Source organism: Sarcophilus harrisii, chromosome 3 (genome assembly GCF_902635505.1).
Source record: "Sarcophilus harrisii chromosome 3, mSarHar1.11, whole genome shotgun sequence".
Taxonomy (NCBI): domain Eukaryota; kingdom Metazoa; phylum Chordata; class Mammalia; order Dasyuromorphia; family Dasyuridae; genus Sarcophilus; species Sarcophilus harrisii.
Genome location: NC_045428.1, coordinates 524,008,906 through 524,029,696, shown reverse-complemented (window position 1 = coordinate 524,029,696; position 20,791 = coordinate 524,008,906). Strand labels below are relative to the sequence as shown.

The 20,791-nt window shown below is 36.0% G+C and overlaps 1 protein-coding gene across 1 annotated transcript in view; it reads right to left on the bottom strand.

Moving 5' to 3' along the window:
• Positions 1 to 1,938: 1,938 nt before the first annotated feature.
• Positions 1,939 to 20,791, bottom strand: part of SERPINE3 (serpin family E member 3) — a 38,466-nt gene continuing 19,613 nt past the window's right edge. The window contains exons 7-8 of the mRNA XM_012545270.3: positions 2,870 to 2,956; positions 1,939 to 2,141 (exon numbers count right to left, since the gene is read on the bottom strand). Coding sequence (XP_012400724.1) covers positions 1,939 to 2,141; positions 2,870 to 2,956 — 290 coding nt within the window. The remainder of the gene's footprint in view (positions 2,142 to 2,869; positions 2,957 to 20,791) is intronic.

The following is a 20,791-nucleotide window of genomic DNA, read 5'->3' as shown; positions in this document are numbered from 1 at the left end:
GGAATTTTATTTATCGGCAAAGAGTAAAGAAGTAATTTTAGCCCCTCGATTCAATTTGTAAGACTGGCCCCAAAGATTTGATTGTCTTCAAGTTTTACATTATCCCAATTCCCTAGTCCTTTTTGTTATGTTTCATTTATCTTCATGCCCATTGCCTTATTTTGGAATTCAGTTTCAACAGCTATAAAAATGATCAACTTAATGTACTTCTATCTAGAATAATGTTGTTGAATTATTTTAACCTAAAATTATGCAGTCAGGGCAAATTCCTCTACCACCTTTACTGTCTCCATTAGAACTTTTAACTACCAACTTGAGACACTAGCAAAGACCTTTTTATTTAATTTTTTAGAGGTTGTTAGGGGTGGAAGGAGAGAAAATAATTGAACCTAAAAGTGCTTTGATGTGTATTCATTGTTTTTTGGCTTTTGAAATAACCATTTAAACTCTCAGGAACTTGCTTTTGAATAGATTTTTATATTCACGTTGCAATTCCTGATTAACGCAGTGATTTTGGCATCTCATTGGATACTTGAGACAGTGCTCTGTTCTTCCACACATCTTAAAAGTTCTGATGTAATTTTTCCAAAAAGATTACATTCATTCAGAGGGAACCTCTAACTTTGAACATGACCTCATAGCTAGCCATAGCAGGGCATACCCTGGCCATGCTATTCTGTTGTATTTCTGCCCTGTTATATTTTGTTGTTTCAGAGAGACAGCCCAAAATTAACTTTAGTTTTATGTTCTTTGGGATGAGCCATTTGCTGAGGATTCATTAAATTCCTGCCTTTGAGGAGTTAATGGCTTTGCCTTTTCCTTCCACATATTGCCACCTTCACTCCAAACCTGCCAAAAGTCAAAATACTGGAAGTATATTTATGAATCTCTTCTTACAGAGATTACCTTCTACTAAAGAATTAATTTCATCTGTTTCATTAGAAAATATTCTTTTTACTTTCAGCTTGAGGAACCATATAAAGTTAATAATTCTCAGATAAAATGCTATTGACAGAATTTCCCTAGCAAGTTTGTATAGTAAACATTTCCCTAAGTGTACCTATTTTTTTATTTAAACTCTTAAACATTATCATTTTCCTCTGTTGATAAAAATCATGCCTAATGTTGAGTCCAGTTAGATCACCTTTGCCTGATTTAAGTCTTATTCCATTTTGTTCCTTTTTACTTGCCAACGCCAGTCTGCTGAAAATACCTTTTCCTTCTTGGGATGTTAAAGATTGCCAAAGGAGGGAAAAAGCAAACAGTTAAGCTATGCATGCAAAGAGAAACAAAACACTGTTCAATTTTGCCAAATTTGAGAGGTTCGGCCTCTTCTGACTTGCCAAGGCCTTATATTGTAAATTTGCCTATGTAATGAAAGCTGTGTGGTGCCCAAAAGTGCTTAGGGGAAAGATATTTTGTTTCTTGTGCTATTTCAACAAGAGTGTGGAAAATGTAAGATGGGTGGTCCAGCTCTTTGGCTGAAAATCAGTATAGAAAATTCAGGAAAAATAAATAAATAATGATCTTAAATGCACCTCAAAGTGCCTTCCTTGGATTAATACTTTTCTTTTCATGATGTTAGGGGTTCCCTTCAGGTAGTCAAGAATTGCTCTGGTGCACTCTAGTGGACTAAAAGTAGCCTAAGTCCCCAAGTTGTTGGACTTAGTATTGGGAAATCACTGATGAACCAAGCAAATGTTCTTAATATTCATACTTTTTTTCAGTCCAAAAATATAAGCAACAGTCAGCATGCCACTGAATTGTTTTGATCCTACAGTCATTGTGAGGATTAGTGCCTCCAATGATTTCTAAACACAGCCTCAGAAATTAAGGCCAAGAGTCTTCAGATAAGTGAAGGAACCCAAATCAAAGCCTCACAGTTGACACAGAATGGATGTTAATGGCTTATCTTTTTTTCATATGTTATAGAACATGTCATTTCATTGTGCAACAGATTAAATCTAACAGTAAAACAGGTGAGCCCTTGTTTAGATAGGAGAGCCCAATCATTTGTGTGCAATTGGTGAATCTCATCAAAGAAATTATTGAAGTACCTGTATTGGATTCTCTCAGGAAAAAGATGAATGGTCTGTCTGCCTTAAAAAATGGAGTCCTAGATCTTCTCAGTAGCACTAGAGCTGTCGGAAAGATGGGAGGAAATAGAGGAATTAATGTGATAAATCTGTTCTTAGGATTTTACTGGAACTAGATAGAAGATAGGTTGATGGTCATCTAGCGATTCCACTTGTCCAGTATTGAAATCTTTATTATATCATGTCCTTAAATAGGTTTAAACCTTTGCCAGAAGTGACTGGTGAATGGAAAATTACTACCTCTCACAGCATCCCAGAAGAAAGACTACATTTAAATTGAAAAATAAAATATATTTTTTATTTTTTGAACATAAAAGATATTCTAATGACATTAGTTTCATATTATTTACAAAAATTGAAATTAACCTAATATTTGGCAGAAGGGAAGGTCAGGTGGTTAAGTGTCAGTAATGAGAAGAAAGCAAAGTTCTAACAATAGGTTTCAAGGCAGAAGCTACTTTGTGCTGAAATTAAATTTAAAATGTAAAAGTACACATTATTGTTGAATAGTAATAGTCATGAAATTTTTTTAAAAGTGGCGCTATTATATCTTTCTAACTTCATTTTCATTTTTGCAAACTCATTGCTCTTGCATTGTATTGCATTGCAATTATCCCTGAACTCAACATAGATTATCACACTTAAATTTCAAATAAAGTAAATAAATATAATAAAATTCAAAAAAGGCACAATAACCTGAACTTTGACACATTTAACACAAGTATGTGTCCCACACGTAAATTCTCACTTTTCTATACCTTGTGTAAGCGTACCTGTTGTCCCAGATGCCTTGGTGCCATCTTCTAAAACTTCAATCCTGGCATTGTGAATTGCCTCAGAAACATAAAGGTCATCTTGGCCTATACCCAAGAAAAGATAAAACTGTGAGTTACTTATTTGTATTATGGCTATTTGATTATAAGGATTTTAATGTTTGGAAATGTATGAGTTGATTGATCCATTTGTGGTGTGTGTGGTGCACATTTTGGCTTTGCTGTGGGATTTTCATTTAGAACTTGTTTTTTGAAAGGTAACCTCAGTTTTCAGCATGTATGTTGTGTATATACACACCATTTACTGAGGTTGAGATTTTATCTGTTGAACTAAGAGGAGTAATAGATATTGATAAAATGGCTCCTACATTTTCCCTAGCAATAGTTCCACCACTTGAAGCAATTTATGTAATTTTGATAAAGGATATTTAATGAGCTTGAATATAATTCAATTGAATACATTTATTAATAAGTACCAATTCTGTACAACTGGGCAAGATTCTAGAAGAAGAAACAGTTGAGAATAGACATGGTCTCTTGTCAGGGAGCTTAATTTAATATCGAAACATGAAGCACAAAGAAAACTAATGTAGAATTCTAACAACTCATATTGTAAAGTGCTTTGAGATTTGCCAAGGGCTTTTATTACAACAGTCCTGTAAGGTAAGTATCAAAGAAGTGTATTTTGAGAGGTGTTAGTTATGTGAGGTGGAGAGAATTGGTGAAAATTTCATGAAATATATAAGTTAAACTTTTCCTGGATGGCTAGAAATTAGATAGTATCATACCATTGGCTTAATTGAATTCACTTTCAAAATAATTTCAAGAGAACAAGGATCCATAACTTTTACCAAAAGGTTTGAATTTTAGGCAATGATATTGGTCTTCCCCTAAAGTTAAGTATCCACTCAAAATATTGTAAAGTCTATGAGAGGAAAGAGAGTTGATATGGTATACCTCAAAATATAATCCAATTAATTTACCAACGTCAAAGGTGTTATGTATCAGGGTATTGGCTATATTATATAGTAAAAACAATTAGAACCTGCTACATACAAGACCTTATATTATAGCCTAATAATACAAAGACAGAATTTATGACATAGACAAGATGTAAATAAGGTAGAATGTGATGGAAATGGGAGAGAACCTTAAGCTGTGAGGGAAGATGTCACAGAGAAGGTAGTACCTTTCTTCAGCTTTGAAGAAAGCCATGAAAGATTCATTGATGGAGAGAGTTGTGAGGTGGCCTGTGTGAACACCTATTAAATTTAGTAAATAGTAGTACTGTTATGCAGGAAAGTAGAACGCATGTAGGAGATTGATGTGAAATAAGACTGAAAAAATAGATATGTTAGAATACAAAGGGCCTTAAGTATTAGACAAAGAAGTTTATATTTCAACTCATAGACAATAGAGAATTTATTTTTAAAAAGTTAAATTTTGATCATACAAATCATCTGGTCAGATTTGGCATCTGGAAGATTATTTTGGTAACTATGTAAAGGATTAGAGAGGGATCTCAAGTTTTTGTGAAATTGGTGTCAATTATACCCATTTTATTGCTCTTTAATTTCCTTTTTTTGCTAGAATTTTATCCATGTCATATCTATGAACTCTGGATATCCCCCTAAGGTTCTGTCTTGGGCCCTATTCCCATTTCTCTCTATACTGTCTCAGTGAGTAATCTCATTAGCTCCCATGTGTTCGATTATTACCTCCACAGATGATTCTCAGGCCACATCTAGTCTCTCTCCTGAGCTTCAGAGCATTTCATCATTAGCAATGGACATTTGAATTGGATGTCCTGTAGACAACTCTAAATTGGTGGGTGAGACAGAAGTCATCTCTCCTTTTTTTTCTATTTATCCTTCCAAACTTCCCTATTCTTGTTAAAGATAGCACCTGGATGACTAGGGAAGCAGTGGTATCTTCTCATTATATTTTCACAATATCTATCCTAAGTCTCCTTGGTGATGTGAGTACCTAGCTACCTCTAATTCAGGTGGTTATCACTTGTCTCTTAAACTTTGGCAATGACTTGTTCTCCCTGGTTAAAATCTCTTCACACTCCAATCCATCATCCACATAGCTGACAAGGTGATTTTCCTAAGGTGTGGATCTAACAATGTCACTTTTATTCAGGTAACTTTGGAAGCTTCCTGTTAGCTCCAGGATCTGATACAAAGCCCTTTGAGGAGCATTTTGAGCTCTTTCCAACCTGGCCTCTTTCTACATTCCCACTTAGCTCTCCTCCACACTCTATTACAATCACAATCCTAATTGCTGTTCCTTGCCCATTGTCTCCTTTTGTGTATTTACCATGTCTATCCTCCATGTTTGGGAGGTTTCATCTTCATCTTCAAAACCTAAGTCAAAGGCTACCTTGTACATGAGTACTAATCTCTACTCTTTTTCTCCCTCCCCCGCCCCAGTTTACACAGCCATTTCCCCAGGATTACTTTTCATGTATTCTCACTTCACAATCTTGAATTATCTAAGAATTTACATGTCTCAAACTAGAATGTGGGCTTCTTTAGGGCAGAAGTGGTTTTTTTTGTTTTTGGGTTTTTTCTTTTTGTTTTTTTTTTTTTTTTTTTTGTCTCCAGTCTTATCAAGAAGATACCTGGCATAGAGCTTATTAAAAACTTGTTGATAAGTCAATTGAGAGAATCTGAAAGCATGGAAAATAGGACCTTACGAACGTAATCCTGGCAAGGAGGTAATAAGAGTCTGAACTAAATGCAATTTCAAATGTCATAAAATATTAGGAACCTAATCCACACTATTAAAGAGAAACTGGCACTGATAATGTAAACGAAAATTATTTGGTTTTAGTTTTTCATTAGGATGATAATTTTGACTTTCTATAGCATTTCTCTCTCATCCAATCACTTCATTTTACAAATAAAGAAACTGAGGACCAGTGAAGTGATTTGACCCAAGTCATACAAGAAGTATTAAATTCCATGTTCAAGATTTGAACACATTATTTGGTTTAGGGGAAGAGAACAGTTTTGCTTTGTTTGGTTTTTTTGGCTAATGTACGAATTTAGGAATTTCTTGTGCATGGCAGGAGGAGGAGGCACAGACTGAGAGTTAACAATAGGATGAAAATTTAGAATTTAAACTATATTACATGTAATTCATGTAGTAGATACATTTGAGAGATGACTTATCTCCTGTTAAGCAAAGCTTCTTAAACTGGGTTGGGGTCATGTAACTAAAAGTGAGGGGTTATAAAAAACTTGGCAACAGTAAAAGGTTTCTGAACATAGTGACCCAAAATTAATTAAAAACCAAGTGAATAATAAATCCAGAGTGTTTTTGGTAGTGTTTGCCTGTGTTGCATCATGTGACTTCATTGAAGCTTTCATTGTGAACATAGAGCATGTACTCTTTGCATTGTGCATGCACAAATGCTACCAGAAACACCTGGATTTAGATTCGAGATGGGATTGCATAAACATTTCTTGAGAAAAAAGGGGTCAAGAATGGAAAAAGTTTGTTATGAAGAATGTAACAGCTATTTTTTAGCACCAGGAAAATTAATTCAATATAGAAATAAAGCAAAGGGAGCTGGGATTATTTGATGAGAAAAGGAATATTGATAGACAAGAGTATAGTCCCAGCCAGATAATGCAAAAGTACATTAAGGAAATCATTGAAATTGTAATCTAATTGATATATAGAAGAGAACTCTCCTTTCATCAATAGTGTCAAGCTCAGAAACAGGGTCACATAATGGCCACAAAACCACAAATAAGGTGTTGTGTTGTTTTTTTATTTATTTTGTTTCACATTTCCCAATTACATTTTGATCTGGTTCCCATAGTACTTTGGAATTTTGTAGGTGACTTGTGGCTTTGGGCCTTGTGTTTGACAGTCATTCTTCCAGATTTGTGTTCATCTTTGAGAGATACTCATTTCCCAAATAGCTTGTTTCCAGCTTCATTCTTTCCATTTGTATTTGAAGTAATCCTTTGTTTTTCCTTAAAACTGAACATTCTCTGATTTATTCTACTAGTGAGTCTTTTACAATGCAGAACTTTGGGGGAGGAAAGGGATGGAATTACCATAAGCTAATAATAAGCAACTAGCATAATCGTAATTGATAGTTGAAAGAGAACTGCAACTAGTCCAGATTATTTTTGAATTAAAATCCACTTTCCAATATAGCTTACAAGTGGCCATTTAGTTTTTACTTAAAGCTGTCCAATCAGGATAAACCCCCTATTTTCCTGGGCAGTTACATGGATTCTGATTGTTAGGGAGTTTTTTCCTACATCAAACCTAATTTGAGTCTGTAATTTCAACCTGTAATTTCGTGACCACTTGGGCCAACTGGAACAAAATTAGACTTTTTCCAGCTCTTGATGTGCTTGATAATCACATTCTCCTTTAAGTCTTCTCTTTTCCAGTCTAAGAATTCCTAATTATTCCATATGATCCTGATTTGGCATGAATTGGTGGCAAAGTAGATAAGAGTCCTAAGCCCGAACATCTGAGTTAGAGATTTGGCATCAGATATTTTCTAACCCTGTGTCTTTGGACACATCACAACACAAAGAGGCTTTGCCTCTTCTGAAAAATGAGTTTGAGAAAGAAATGGCAAATCATTCCAAGAAAACAGACGAAACTCTACCATTTTGCCAAGAAAACACTATATGGGGATTGAAATGATTGAACAATAACAAATTCACATCATCATTCTCATTGTGTTAATCTGAACATTCATTTACACAGACTCTGAAATGCAGAAGTGGTCTCTATTAGTGTTTCTTAAACTTTTTCCACTTGCATTTTTTTTAAACTTCCAGATTTTCTCCCTTATCCCCACCCCCAACTCCTATTAAGAAACTATGTGAAGTTATACAAAACATTTCTGTAAGTCACATGAAAGAAAAGAATAGCCCACTCTAAAAAAAAAAAAAAAAAAAAAAACTCTTAAGAAAAATAAAGTTAAAAAGAGAGACTATGATTGAATCTGTATTCAGACACATTTTCTTTCCTGAGTTTGGATAGAATTTTTCATCATAAATCCTTCAGAGTAGTTGTGGATCATGGTATTGCTGAGAGTAGCAAAGTCATTTGCAGCTGGTCATCCCAGAACATTGTTATTACTTTGTATACAGTATATTTCATTTTGTCCAAGTTCATGGAGGACTTTGCAAGTTTTACTTTGTCCACTTGCAACTCTTTCTGCCCAAGAAATTTTTAAGGGATCAAAAATATATAGGTATATAAAATAGATAGGTCAAATGTTTATTGATAATCACATTTTTGTAACCTCCACATTCAGTTATGAATCACAGTTTAAGAAGCTTTGATCTAAACTAAGAAAAACAGGACTGTTAGCTTTGTAGGTTTGGATTATATACCTCTTAATACAACATAAAATATTACTTTTTTTTTTTTTGTCTGCAGTATCATACAAATGACAGATTGAACTGATAGTCTATTGAAATCTAGTGGGTTTTTTTTACTTTCAAATGAATAGCTGTCTGTGTATGTATGCCTCTTTTACTTATACTTGTGAAGTTGATTTTATTTTTAACAAGATTTTTTATCTTTATTTTGATCATATTTATTTGATTTGGCCTAAGGTTTTAGTATGTCAGGATGTTTTTGAATCCTGGTTATTTCATTGTGTGGTAGTTATCCTACTTTTTATCATCTGAAAATTTGATAAGCATATTATCTATCCCTTTAAGTCAGGGTTAATAAATGGTTAATAATAAAATGGTTAAATAACATGGACCTAAGTATACTCCTTTGGAGCCTATTCAAGATGATACCAAATTGTTAACGATTAATTTTTTGATTCATTGTCAGTTTCAAATATACTTCACTGTACTATCATGTAACACATCTCTTCATATCTTCCTCAAGCATGAAAAACTAAATCAAATGCTTTAACATGTGGATGATACTGATAGCATTCCCTTATTCTTCCAAGATAAAAACCCAGTCAAAAGAGGAAATAAGGTTTGTCTAATATAACACGTTCTTCACAAAGTCATACTCTTTTGTATTACAACTTCTTTCTCTAGATACCATTAATCATTTCTTTAGTAATATGTGCTAGAATTTCCCCTAGAAAACAAGTCTAACTCACAGGCCTTTGGTTTATGATTTTTTGAAAACTGGGAAAGCAAATGACCTTTTCCAACACTGCAGGTACATTTCATGATCTCCATGATCTTTCAAAGTGACTCATTGATCACATCTACTAGTTCTTTTAACATTCTAGGAAGTAGTTTGTCTGGAACAATTCCAGAACTTCAGAGGTAGTAAGTACTCTTTAGGGGCAATTACATGGTGCAGTGAATAAAGCATTGGAGAACCTGAGTTCACATGTGGCCTTGACACATACTAGCTATGGGAACTCAGGCAGTCACTTAACCCTGCTTGCCTTAGTTTTCTCCCTTATAAAATGAGCTAAAGAAGAAAATGGCAAATCACTCCAGTATATCTGCCAATAAAATCCCAAATGGAGTCACAAAGAGTCAAACATGACTGAAAATGACTGGCACTCTGTCATTATAGTATCTTTTCAAAAAAAAATAAAAATAAATGTAACATACAATTCGAAACAGCTCTACCTAAACATAGTCTGTTAGCTTGGATCACTGTCTCTTTTTCTGATCATGTTTGTGTCAATTCAGGTATACATAATTGCATTACTCTATCATCTAACGTTTTTGTTTTGTCCTTTCCCTAGTCAATGTTCATTCTCCTTGGCAGAATAAATAGAACTTTTCTACAGTTGTCAATTGACAATATACCATTCTCCCCCAATATTGGTTTTATTTCTTCATTCTCTTTCCCACTCTACCCCAGTATCACAAAAACATATGGAAAGGACTCATCTTTTTGTTTGTCTTGCCTTATTAATTGTAACTCCTTCTGAGCTTTTGTATTTCTGATGATTTTTTGGTAGAATTTTGTCCCAAGATTGTATTCATTGGAGCAGTTAGTTGTCATAGTGGATAGAGTGGAGTCAGTTCAAATCCAGCCTCAGATAAATCATTTAATCTCTTATTTGCCTTGGTTTCCTTATCTGTAAAATGGGAATGATAACACCTAAACTCCTAGAGTTCTTTTTAGGACCAAAAGAGATAATAGTTGTAAAGGACTTGGTGCAGTTCCTAATGAATAACAGTAAGCACTATATAAATATTAAGCTATTACCTATTATGTCATAACCTATCCTTTATTCTGTTGTCTACATATTCAAAAATGGAAGTTTGTTGATGTGTTTCCTGTGCAACCACTTTGAGTTCTCTGGGCAACTTGTTTTTTTTTCTTCTTACTGAAATTATTTTTCTTTGTGTTAATCAACAAGCTTTTAAGTTCCAGACACTGTGCTAAGTGCTGGGGATAAAAAGAAAGGCAAAAACTAGTCCCTGTTTTCAAATAGCTCATTGTCTAATGGGGAGACGACATGCAAACAATTATGGATAAACAAAATACATGCACAAGATAAATTGGAGATAATCTCAAAAGGAAGGCACTAAGATTAAAGAAGACTGAGAAAAGCATCTGACAGAAAGTGAGATTTTAGCTGAGACTTGAAGGAAGCCAGGGAAGCCGAAAAAAGAGGGAGATAATTCCAGGCTGGGAGTCAGGAGATAAAAATGTGGTATTTCTGGATGATGGAGTATGTGAGAGTAAGAGACTGGAAAGATGGGAGAAGGATAACTTATAAAGAATATTAGGTGCCAGAGGGTTTTCTATTGATCCTAGAAACAATGGATGGGAAGGAGGTAACATGATCAGATCTGCATTTTATGAAGATTTGTTTGACAGATTGAATGGAGGTTGGACTGGAGTGGGAAACAGTGAATCAGGAAGATGAAGCTGAAGGCTTTTGTAGGACTTCATGTATAAGGTGAAGAGAACCTGAACCAGAGGGGAGAGCAGGGCAAGAAATGTTACAAAGGTCTTTTTTTTAAATCTGCTATTATCATTTTACTATTTACTTACTATTAAATTGGATATGGGGAAGGAGTAAGGAATGAGAGTGAGGAAATGAGCATAACAGTTAATTTATAAGCCTAGGAGGAGGTTGGAGGTGCACTTGATGGAAGATTGGATAGTTTAAGTGGAAAGATGAATACAATTTTGGATCTGTGGTTTTAGGATATCTATAAGGCATCCAGTTAAAGATGTCCAATAATCAGTTAGAGACACGAGTCTGGAAGCTGAAAGAAAAGTTAGGGCTAAGAATCATCAGCATAGAGAATTGTATTTGTTGACATCACCAAATGCAATAATATAAAAGAGAGAAGAGAAGAACCCCTCTAGAGGATATCTATCATTAGTGAACATGAAGGAAAGACCAGATAGAAGAAAAAGGAGGATTGAGTAATATAGAAGCCTAGAGAGAACAAAGTATCAAGGAGAAAAGGTGGTCAATAGAAGGCAGACTAGAGTGAGAGGAAAAACATGGAACCACTGGTTGTAGATGGCCTTTGTGAAGAGTTTATTCACGAAAAGAAGAAATAGGAGGTTGCTATTAGGGATGGAAGGATCAAGTCTTCTTCCTTCCTCTCCCCTCTCTCCCCGCAACCCTCAGGATAAGAGAGACAGGGACATGTAACAGGAGATGGGAAAACTGAAGATGTCAGAGAGGGGATGGTGGTAGAGCAGTCTGCTGGCAGTGAGATATGGAGGGAGGTCACTTGTGCAGGTAGAAGGCTCACCTCTTCATGTGTGACTGCGATGGGGGACATAGTTACAGAAGGCTACTATCTGAATGATAGTAGTCTGAATGATAGTAGATGAAGAAGCAGGGAGAAAAGAGCCTCTATTTTTCCAGTGAAATATGACATAAAAATGAGCTGGCTGAGTAGTGGAGGGAAATTATGATAAGTTTGAGGAAAAGATTAAAAGGTTTGGAAAAGTAATTGTGGCAAATGAGGTAGTGAGTCAATTAGGGAGGTGTAAAAGGATTGCCTTGTTGTAAGGGCTGAGTTGAGATTGTGTATAGTGGAACCACTCATCAGTTTCATGATTTGCTCCATTTTTATTCATCAGCACGTGAGTAGAAGTGGTGGGAAAGACCCATGCCTAAGGCTCAGCAAGGCAAAAACACTAGGTAAGGTAAGGGGGCAAGGGACTTAAGTAGAGAGCGTAAAATTGAATGGGCTTATCAAAGGGTCAAGATGCGGACCAGAAGAAAATGCAGCCAGGGCTGGGGTGATGGGCCTGGGAAAGAACTCAGGGGTCAAGGGATTGAAGGTCACAGGGTTGAGGTTGCAAGGGAGAAATAAAATGACAACAGATTGTGATTAGATAATCATGGAAGTGATGCATTTTGGGATGATGGAAAGATCAAAGGTTCAACCATCTCTGTAAATAGCAGAGTTGGGATAGAGAAGTCTTTCATAGGAAATGTGTAAGTTGTGTCTTTTAAAAATCTGCTATTATTTTACTATTTACTATTAGTCTTTTATATTTGCAAATCAATATTAAATACTCCTACTAGGTAGTAGGAGTAGGGCTAAGATCATTGTATTGGAAGCATTATAGTAAGCCTGAAAAAAAAGTTGTCTTTAGAATTTCATTCTTAATTAATTTCCTGTACCTCCTGAGCTAATATCCTATAGAACTTTAGTACACAGAATTTCTGTCTATCTTTATTCTCTTAATCTTTTGAAACTTGCTCTCCCCTAATTTTGGGTATAAGTCAAAATTTTTTCCAGTTTGCTTCTCTACCATTCTAATATTGTGTTGTTGTCACTTCCTCCCAAGGTTCTCGTCATTTCCATCTTAGTAAACAGTTCTTCCCTGTTGTAGAGAATCAGATCCAGAACAGAATTTCCTCTTGTTGATTTCTTCAGTTTTGGAAGTATAACATTTTCATTAAGGAAATATAAGAAATGATTAATTGCTTTGTTTTTAGCAGAGGAAGAGAGATCTAACAATTATCTAGATAACAAATGCCCTCCATTACTACTGAAACAGACCTCCATGCCAGATTTTTGATCTGTTTCCCAAACTTGTTTAATTCTTCTTCCTAAGTGTTCTGCATGATATTTAGATGATGATATTGCTTCTGTTTCTCTCTGATTTTGATCCATATGATCTTACCACTGGTTTCTGAATTTCTTTAAATGAGCATATCTCCTTAAAATAGAATTACTACTTCATACCCCCTACCTCTTATCTCCACTGCTCCTTTTTGAATCAGGTCTATTGTTCCAGAGCCAAAGTTTGGGCATGACATTAAGTCTCATTGATGAAATTTCCATCCAATCAAGTTCTTTTCATTCTCTGCCTCCCCCCTCCTGCCACCCCTTAAACTTTTTCTGTTCTTACTCCTTAAGTACTTTTGCCAAAATTTGTTTTCTCCTTGAATTCATCAATGCTTAGCACAATGCCTAGCACATAGTAGGTATTTAATAAATATTTATTGATGAATTGATTGTTGCTCCAATGGCTCTATTCCTTTTCTTGCTTCAGCTCTGTTATCCTCCTTCAAATTCTTCAGTCTCTAACCTTTGCAATTCCATCTCCATTTACCCTAAGCTCTTGTTCCTATTTCTGGTTCTTCTTCCACAATCTCCTGACCCATGGAAGACAGAAGTGATTTTTTTTGCATCTCTAAATAACCATGGGTGAAAAGTCAATGACACTGAAGAAAGTAGACTTTGGACAAGACCATTCAGGATTACTTTATCCTCTATTGTTCCTCTCTGTTGAACAGTGGGACTACTAAGGTCCTGCACTTGAGTCTATGACAAGATAATCTTATGAACAATTCTTATTGCATATCCCCTTCATTGAAAACCTTCCTTGTCAGTTAAAATTCGTGTTTAAAATCAGGATGCTTGATTTACTATGTTTTGTTTTGTTTTTTAATTATCCCTGGCTTTCCTTTTTATCTTAGATAACAAAGGCAGTACTACCCAGCATCTCTGTTGTTAATAGGTTACTTTTACCCAGCTTCTTGGTATTCACTTACAAGAAGTTGCCTGTGTTGCTATCTCATCCTCCTTTTCCCATAACTATGAGTGACTAGGTAGCAATGCAAGGAGTCAGCTGAATGATGAAGTGTCATAAGACCTACACAGCCTCAAAATTCTCCATCTCTGGTTTCCGTTTTTTAGCCCTGGGTTCTCAGTTAATGAGAAATACTAATCACCACTCTGTTAAAGACACTGTGCTATGCAGTTGAAATAAAAAGAAAGACAAAAAGCACAGTCTCTGACCTTGAGGAGTGCCTATTCTAATGTGGAAGTCAACATGTAAAACGTAAAAATAGATTAATATCCTGTGCAAATGGAAGGTGATCTCATAAGGAAGGCTAGCTATAGAGGGAGTATAGGAAAGATCTTTTGCAGAAGTTAGGATTTGAGTCTTAAGAAAATCAAGAAGGCCAGTGGATGGAGATGAAGAGGGAGAGCATTCTGTATATGTGGGACAGCCAGTGAAAATGCACACGGTTGGGAAATGGAGCACCATGGGTAAAGACCAGTGTTGCTGAATTGCAAAATCAATGGAGAGGAATAAAGTGTGAGAAGACTGGAAAGGTAAGAGGGACTAGGTTGTGAAGGGCTTTAAATACCAAACAAGATATTTTTATTTCATCCCAGAGATAAAAAGGGCCACTAAAGTTTATTAAGTAGGGGGAGGGGGAACAATATGGTCAGACCTGCATTTTTAAAAAATCATTTTGATAAATTGAGTAAAGAAAAAAAATTGGAGGAAAGGAATAAAACCAAAGGCAATCTTTTTTTTTTTTTAAACTCTATCCAGATAAGAATTTAAAATAATTTTTGAATAAGAAACAGATTCTAAGTTGAAAACAAGCACTTTAAGATAATTTTACAAGGTCTTTTAAAGAATCCAACTGGCCCTATTATCAGTTTTGTTCTCTGTTAGAGTCTGAATAAAAAAAAAATGTCATTCTCCCTTATGAAATGCTAACTGGCCCCAATGGATTTTGCCATTGTATTCTGGCACAGATACAGCATGTTTTGGATGTCATCTCTTCACATGGAGAGGCTGGGAGCCTGCTTCTGGGATAGTCATAATATCTAAGGAAAGTGCCTTGGATAGACCAGAGATATTGCCCAATTGGTACAGGTGGGAACCTGTTGAAGAAGAGGTTCTTTGATGAATCTTCCTAGAGGTATTCCAAAAGGCCTAGCTGCTGCTTCATCTCATTTTGTTTACCTCATTTGGTGACTCCTTTCCTAGCAGACAAGGCTGTATTGGGGTGGGGGAAGCAACGGAGCCTTCTCCCTTCTGAGGCCCAAGGAAAGGGCTTTGGTCTTTGACCTCTGCATTTGTTTTTGTTTTTCCTTTTAGGAGAAGGAGATTGGAACCTCTGACTATGTGAGTTTAAAAGGTCAGAAAGGTCTCTGGCATCTAGAGTCTGGAGTCCCAAGAAGCAAAGAGTGACCTTTGGAAGCCCAGCCCAGTGGTAGCGGAGACAAGAACTCCTCCAGCAGAAATACCACTTTTGGACATGAACTTTGATGGGACTGATGTTATTTAGGAACTGGACTAGGTTTTGAGCCCATTTCCCTCAGAGACCAAAGTGATGTGGGAAGAGAATGTCCCTGAGGTATTGGGAAAAATGCATGTTTGTTCTTGCTCTATCTATGAAGTACATATCCATTTATAAAGGCGGATCAGTGTTAAATGGCTAAATGGAAGCAGGGGGCTAATCACTGTCCCCTAAGAGTGGAGGCTGAATGGATGTCAGTAAAGAAGAAGACAACCTTACAAACCTCAGGGTACCCTAATACCCAGAAGGTGCTTTGAGAGAATAAGCATTATCATAATTGGTATAGTTAGAACTATGATAAAGAGTCCATTTCTTAATCCCTGTTTTATTGAATCATGTACTTATTAAAACTACATAGCAAGATGGAAATCCTTTTCTTAAGGTGTTTTTTTTTTTTTTTTTTTTTTTTTGGACGTTAAATTTAATTTTTTTATCAATCAGTATCTGCCTTCTTTTCCTCCTGTCTCACACCTTCCTTCCTTGCTATTAAAAAAAAGAAAAGAAAAAGTAAACTTCTGTAACAAAAACCACATAGTCAAACAAAATACATTCCTCCATTGATTATGTCTAAAAAGACATCTCTCATTTTTCATATCTAGTTTACTCCCATTTCTCTAGAAATGGGCAATATTCTAAATCAATGGACCTCTGGAATCATGGTTGACTTTTTTCAAAAATGCTTATTTTTATAATGTTGTTATGGTATAAATTGTTTTCTTGATACTGCTCACATCTGCATCATTTCCAAGTGATGTTCAAGTAATATCAATTTTTCCTACCTCTTTTGTCTATTCATATCCCAATTTGATGTGAGATATAAATCCTTTCCTTTTCTTACTTTTCTTCCCTAGTATATCTTTTTCCTCCTCATTCCTTTAAATTCCCCCTTTTAAGATAATCAAATATAAGAAAAAATGACTTCTAGGCTTTCTATCTTATTTGACTTTCTCTAATACTGACTTCATGGGTCTTAAAGGATGCTGTATCATCCCCCTCCTTACCTATTTAAATTCAAACACTACATTCTTATAAAGTCCTTTTTAGTTAATTACTTGTATTTACCTTTTTATATTTCTCTTTATACACATGTTCTATATTTCAAGATTTTACTAAGTTCTCATCTTTTCATGAGGAATGCTTAAAAGTTCTATATCATTAAAGCTTCACTTTTAGCCCTGTAGAATTATATTTAGTTTTGTTGAATAAATTATTCTTGGTTGTAAGCATCTAGGCTTTTGTCTTTTAGAATACTGTATTACATACTTTTCTTTCCTTTATAATGATAGCGGCTAAATCTCACCTGGCCCTGAATACATTTTTTCAGAACTTAAAATTCTTCATTTCTGAAGAAATTTCATTATTTCATTTCCTTTTTCATTATTTTTCCCCTTTTTAACCTGGGAACTCCCAAGTTTCAACTTTGATATTCCTAGAAATTCTCATTTTGGATGGCACCTATATTCTTTTTAAATTTGCCCTCTTGATTCTCAGAGCAGTGAACATTTTTTCCCCCATGATTTCTTGAAATGTAATATGCAGGGTCTTTTTTATTTTTGGTCATTGTTTTTTGGGGGAAGAGTACAATTATTCTTAAATGATCACTCCTTGATCTATTTTCTAGGTCAATGATTTGGGGTGAAATATCTTACATTTTCTTTAATTGTTTTAGTCTTTTAATTTTGTTTTATATTTCTTGTGGGCTCATGAAGATAATGAATTTTGTTCTGTTCTCATTTTCAAGGAGTCTATTACTTGGGAAAGGTTTTATACATCTTATGCCAAACTGTTAACTATCCAAGTTTCTCTTCCATCATTTATTTTCAACTTCTTTCCTCTCTAACACTATTTAAAAACTCATTTTTAACTCTTGCCTTATTTCTTTTAGACATTCTGTTTGATTTTGTGCTCAAATAAGTGTGTGGGTATTAGATTTTATAAGTGTTTGGGAGTTATTCTCATTTTCCCGTTTGTGCTTTTGGGTATTCTCGGCTGCATAATAATCCTTTCTCTTTTTGTTGGTTAGCCATTCTTCTGGAGATAGGGCTCATTTGGGACTGTCTGTGATCCTGACCTCCTGGGTAGAACACTGTGGTACTTTCCTGGTGAGGGAATTGTTCCCCTGATGGGCTCTGGGGGCGTGTAGGTGACCTCCTGCTGGAGCTCTGAATTCTGAGTGCACACTTCAGAGCCCAGGCTCCTGCCTTGGGCTAGGGCTGCATGTCCTGTGCTACTGGCTTAGATGAGCTTTCTGAACACAGGCTTTGATGTTTCAGAGTTCCTCTCCTGGCTGTGTTTGCCTGTGGGTTAAGCTGGCAAACTTGGACTGAAAAGATTATCTGCTTGTTGCCCTTCCTTTACTGCTTTTTCCTATTCCACCATTTTGACTGACTCACCTCTTGATTGATTTTAGTTATCTGACATATCTCACATTTTCCTTTCTAGTCTTGCCTTTTGTGAATGTTGCAGAAGACTCAAATCTGCTTTGTTAACTATGCCATTGGTCAGCCATCTCACTCCAGACTCTCATGGTGAGTCTCAAAGTGATGTTGGACGCCAAGATTAGGTGGAGGCAGAAGATTGATTTGGTTCAGTTCTGATGTTCCAATCCAAGTACCCTAGTCTAGAAAAGGAACAATTCTATGATCTAAGTGGGTAACATTCTCACCTGGCCATTTGTGGAAGAGAATAATCTGCCTGATCTGGGGAAGTGGTGGCTCTATTAGTTGGTGATAAATAATAATAATGATAGCTAGTTTGTAAAGAGCTCTTCTCCTAAGAATAGGAGGTAAGCAGAATAAATTGGGATAAGTAGTACAAATTTTATTATCCCTATTTTATTTTCAGATGAAGAAACTGAGAATCAGAGAAGTTTAATGATGATTTCATCTAATCCCTTTATTTTACATATAAAAAAACCAAAACCCAGAGAAATTAATTGGCTCATCAAAAATCACAATCAGTAGCTGAGCTAAAATTTGAACAGAATTCTTTAATTCAGACCTTACAAATTTTTCTACTATTCGTCAAAGTTGCAAAGCTGAGGAGCACCAGAATAAGGACCTAAAGCCAGGTTACTTCTCTTGGAGGTATGCTTCTGTTACACCTCTCTGGACACATAAAGCTGCATCATTGCTGAAGCAAAATGATGGAATCTTCCCTCTCCCCTTCCACACTTTTCTCAAGTTCTCTTATATACCTCCTTTCCACCTTCCATTATAATAAAACAAATATAAAAATGTCCCCTCGTTACATTTGTAATATTCCTCTTGACTTAATTTTATTTATGAGAATAGCCTTATTTCATCTACACAATTTATCCTGGATAGTTTTTCTTATATTGGGGTTGGTTCTAATTGAACAACATAGAGAACTTGTCTCTACTGGCTCTTCTCCAATTAATTGTCTCAATGCTTTTTTTCCCTTTGTCAGTAGATATTGTTGTATAATGTATAATAGAGTTTGAAATGAAATGAGCTGTAAACACAAGATTGTTAACACTGGGGATTCTATGTCCATACAATCTTTCGCGTAATTTTCACCTCTCTGAAGGAACAGGATAAATTCAGAATTGGATGTACTTTTATAAAGATGTGTGTGTGTGTTTTAAGCAGTTGCCAAGATTAGCTTCTACTTTATTCTTCCTGTTTTTACCCTTGACATTTGTTCCCTGAAAGGGAATCATGGATCAGCCAGGCCATGACATTGAGATGAACTGCTAAGAAAATATAAAACATGGTAGTCTAAAGGTAGATCATAGTAGTTTCCTTTCCTATCATTGCCCATTTCAAAAGTCATCAGAGTTGTTTAGTGTTGCTAACTTCCTCAGCAATCCAGACAAACTGCTATGTGGTTAGAAGTCAAGTCAAATAACATTTATTAAGCACCTCCTACATGCCAGACACTATGCTTAACTCTGGAGATACACAAGGAAAATAAAAATAGTCCCAACTCTGGAGATACACAAGGAAAATAAAAATAGTCCCTGCTCTGAAGTAGTTCACAGTCGAAGGGGAAGACAAGAGTCAAACAACTATGTACAAACAAGATATATAGCAGATAAATTGAAGGTAATCTCAGGGGAAAGAGATTAAGATGAAAGAAGATTGGAAAAGATTTTTTACAAAAGGTGAGACTTTATCTGGGACCCAAAGGAAGCCAAGGAAGTCGGGAAGAAGAGAGGAGGAGAAAGAAAATATTTGCAATTGGAAGCTACAATATTGTACGAAAGAAATGACAAAGAGACAAGTGTCACTTGATGATATACTATATGGGAGATTCTAAGATTTAAGAAGCCTGGAAAAGAAAAAAGGAGCCAAGTTATTAAAGGCCTTAAAAGTCAATTGAATTCATTTTTGGTCCTGGAGACAATAGGTAGTTTATTGAATAGGAGGGTGATATGGAAGATCCACTTGACAGTTGATTCAGCTGGGGAGAAACTTGAGGAAATGAGGTTAATAGTCCAGGTGAGAGGCAATGGAGGGGTGGCAATCTCAGGGGAGGGAAGGGGGAGTATATGTGAGATGTTAGAAAGGTAGAACATTAGGACTTGCTCTTAACCCTTGTTTTTTATAGGTGGTGGTAAGCAACAAGCAGTCTCCAAGGTCTTTTGCCCCACAGAATGATCCATAATCTAAAAGCACTGGGAAACCACGTCATAGGGGATTATTTGAAATCTCGGGGTATGTGAGGAACCAGAAGGTTTTGTTTTCTTAAAAAGGGTGAACTCCTTCCATGCTCCAAGACGCACCTGCTGCATTCTCAAGTCTCAGTAGGAACAATGGGCCTTGGGATGACAGCTTCTCCAGCTGAGATGGTGGTTGGATTAGTCCCCAAGGGGCCTTGCTGTCATGGATCTGTCCCCCCACACCTGCTGCTGCTTTAACTACCTTAGCTGCTTCCCTCAGGCAATGTTGGAGAGCATCAGGGAGGCAGGGGCAGTTTGCAGTTGGGACTGGCACTTCTTTGAAACTAAGGCACTTGGGCCCTGAGCTCCCGTGGCCAACAACCAGGGCCTCTCCTGGGGTACCCGAGCTATAAGGACACGTTGGGGTGATAGCAAAAGTGAAGAGGAACAATCTTCCACAGGACCAAACCCCAAGAATTGAGGCTGACTGTCATAACCATGCAGACCCTGGTTATTTAGGGCCACCGATTTTCCATCAAATCCTGGCCAAATAGGAGGGTAGGTATGTCATAGGGGGAGTGCAGAGGATTATTGACCCAAGGGAACCTAACTGCTTTTGGGGGACACAAAGTTGAATCCTATTGATGGATTACCTATATATCAAGATGGGACATTAAAAAAGAATTAGGGAAGCAGATTTTATTAAGAATTATTATAGGGCCTAAAAAAGATTTGTGTTAAAAACTGGTGCCCCACTGGTCATAGCCTTATATTT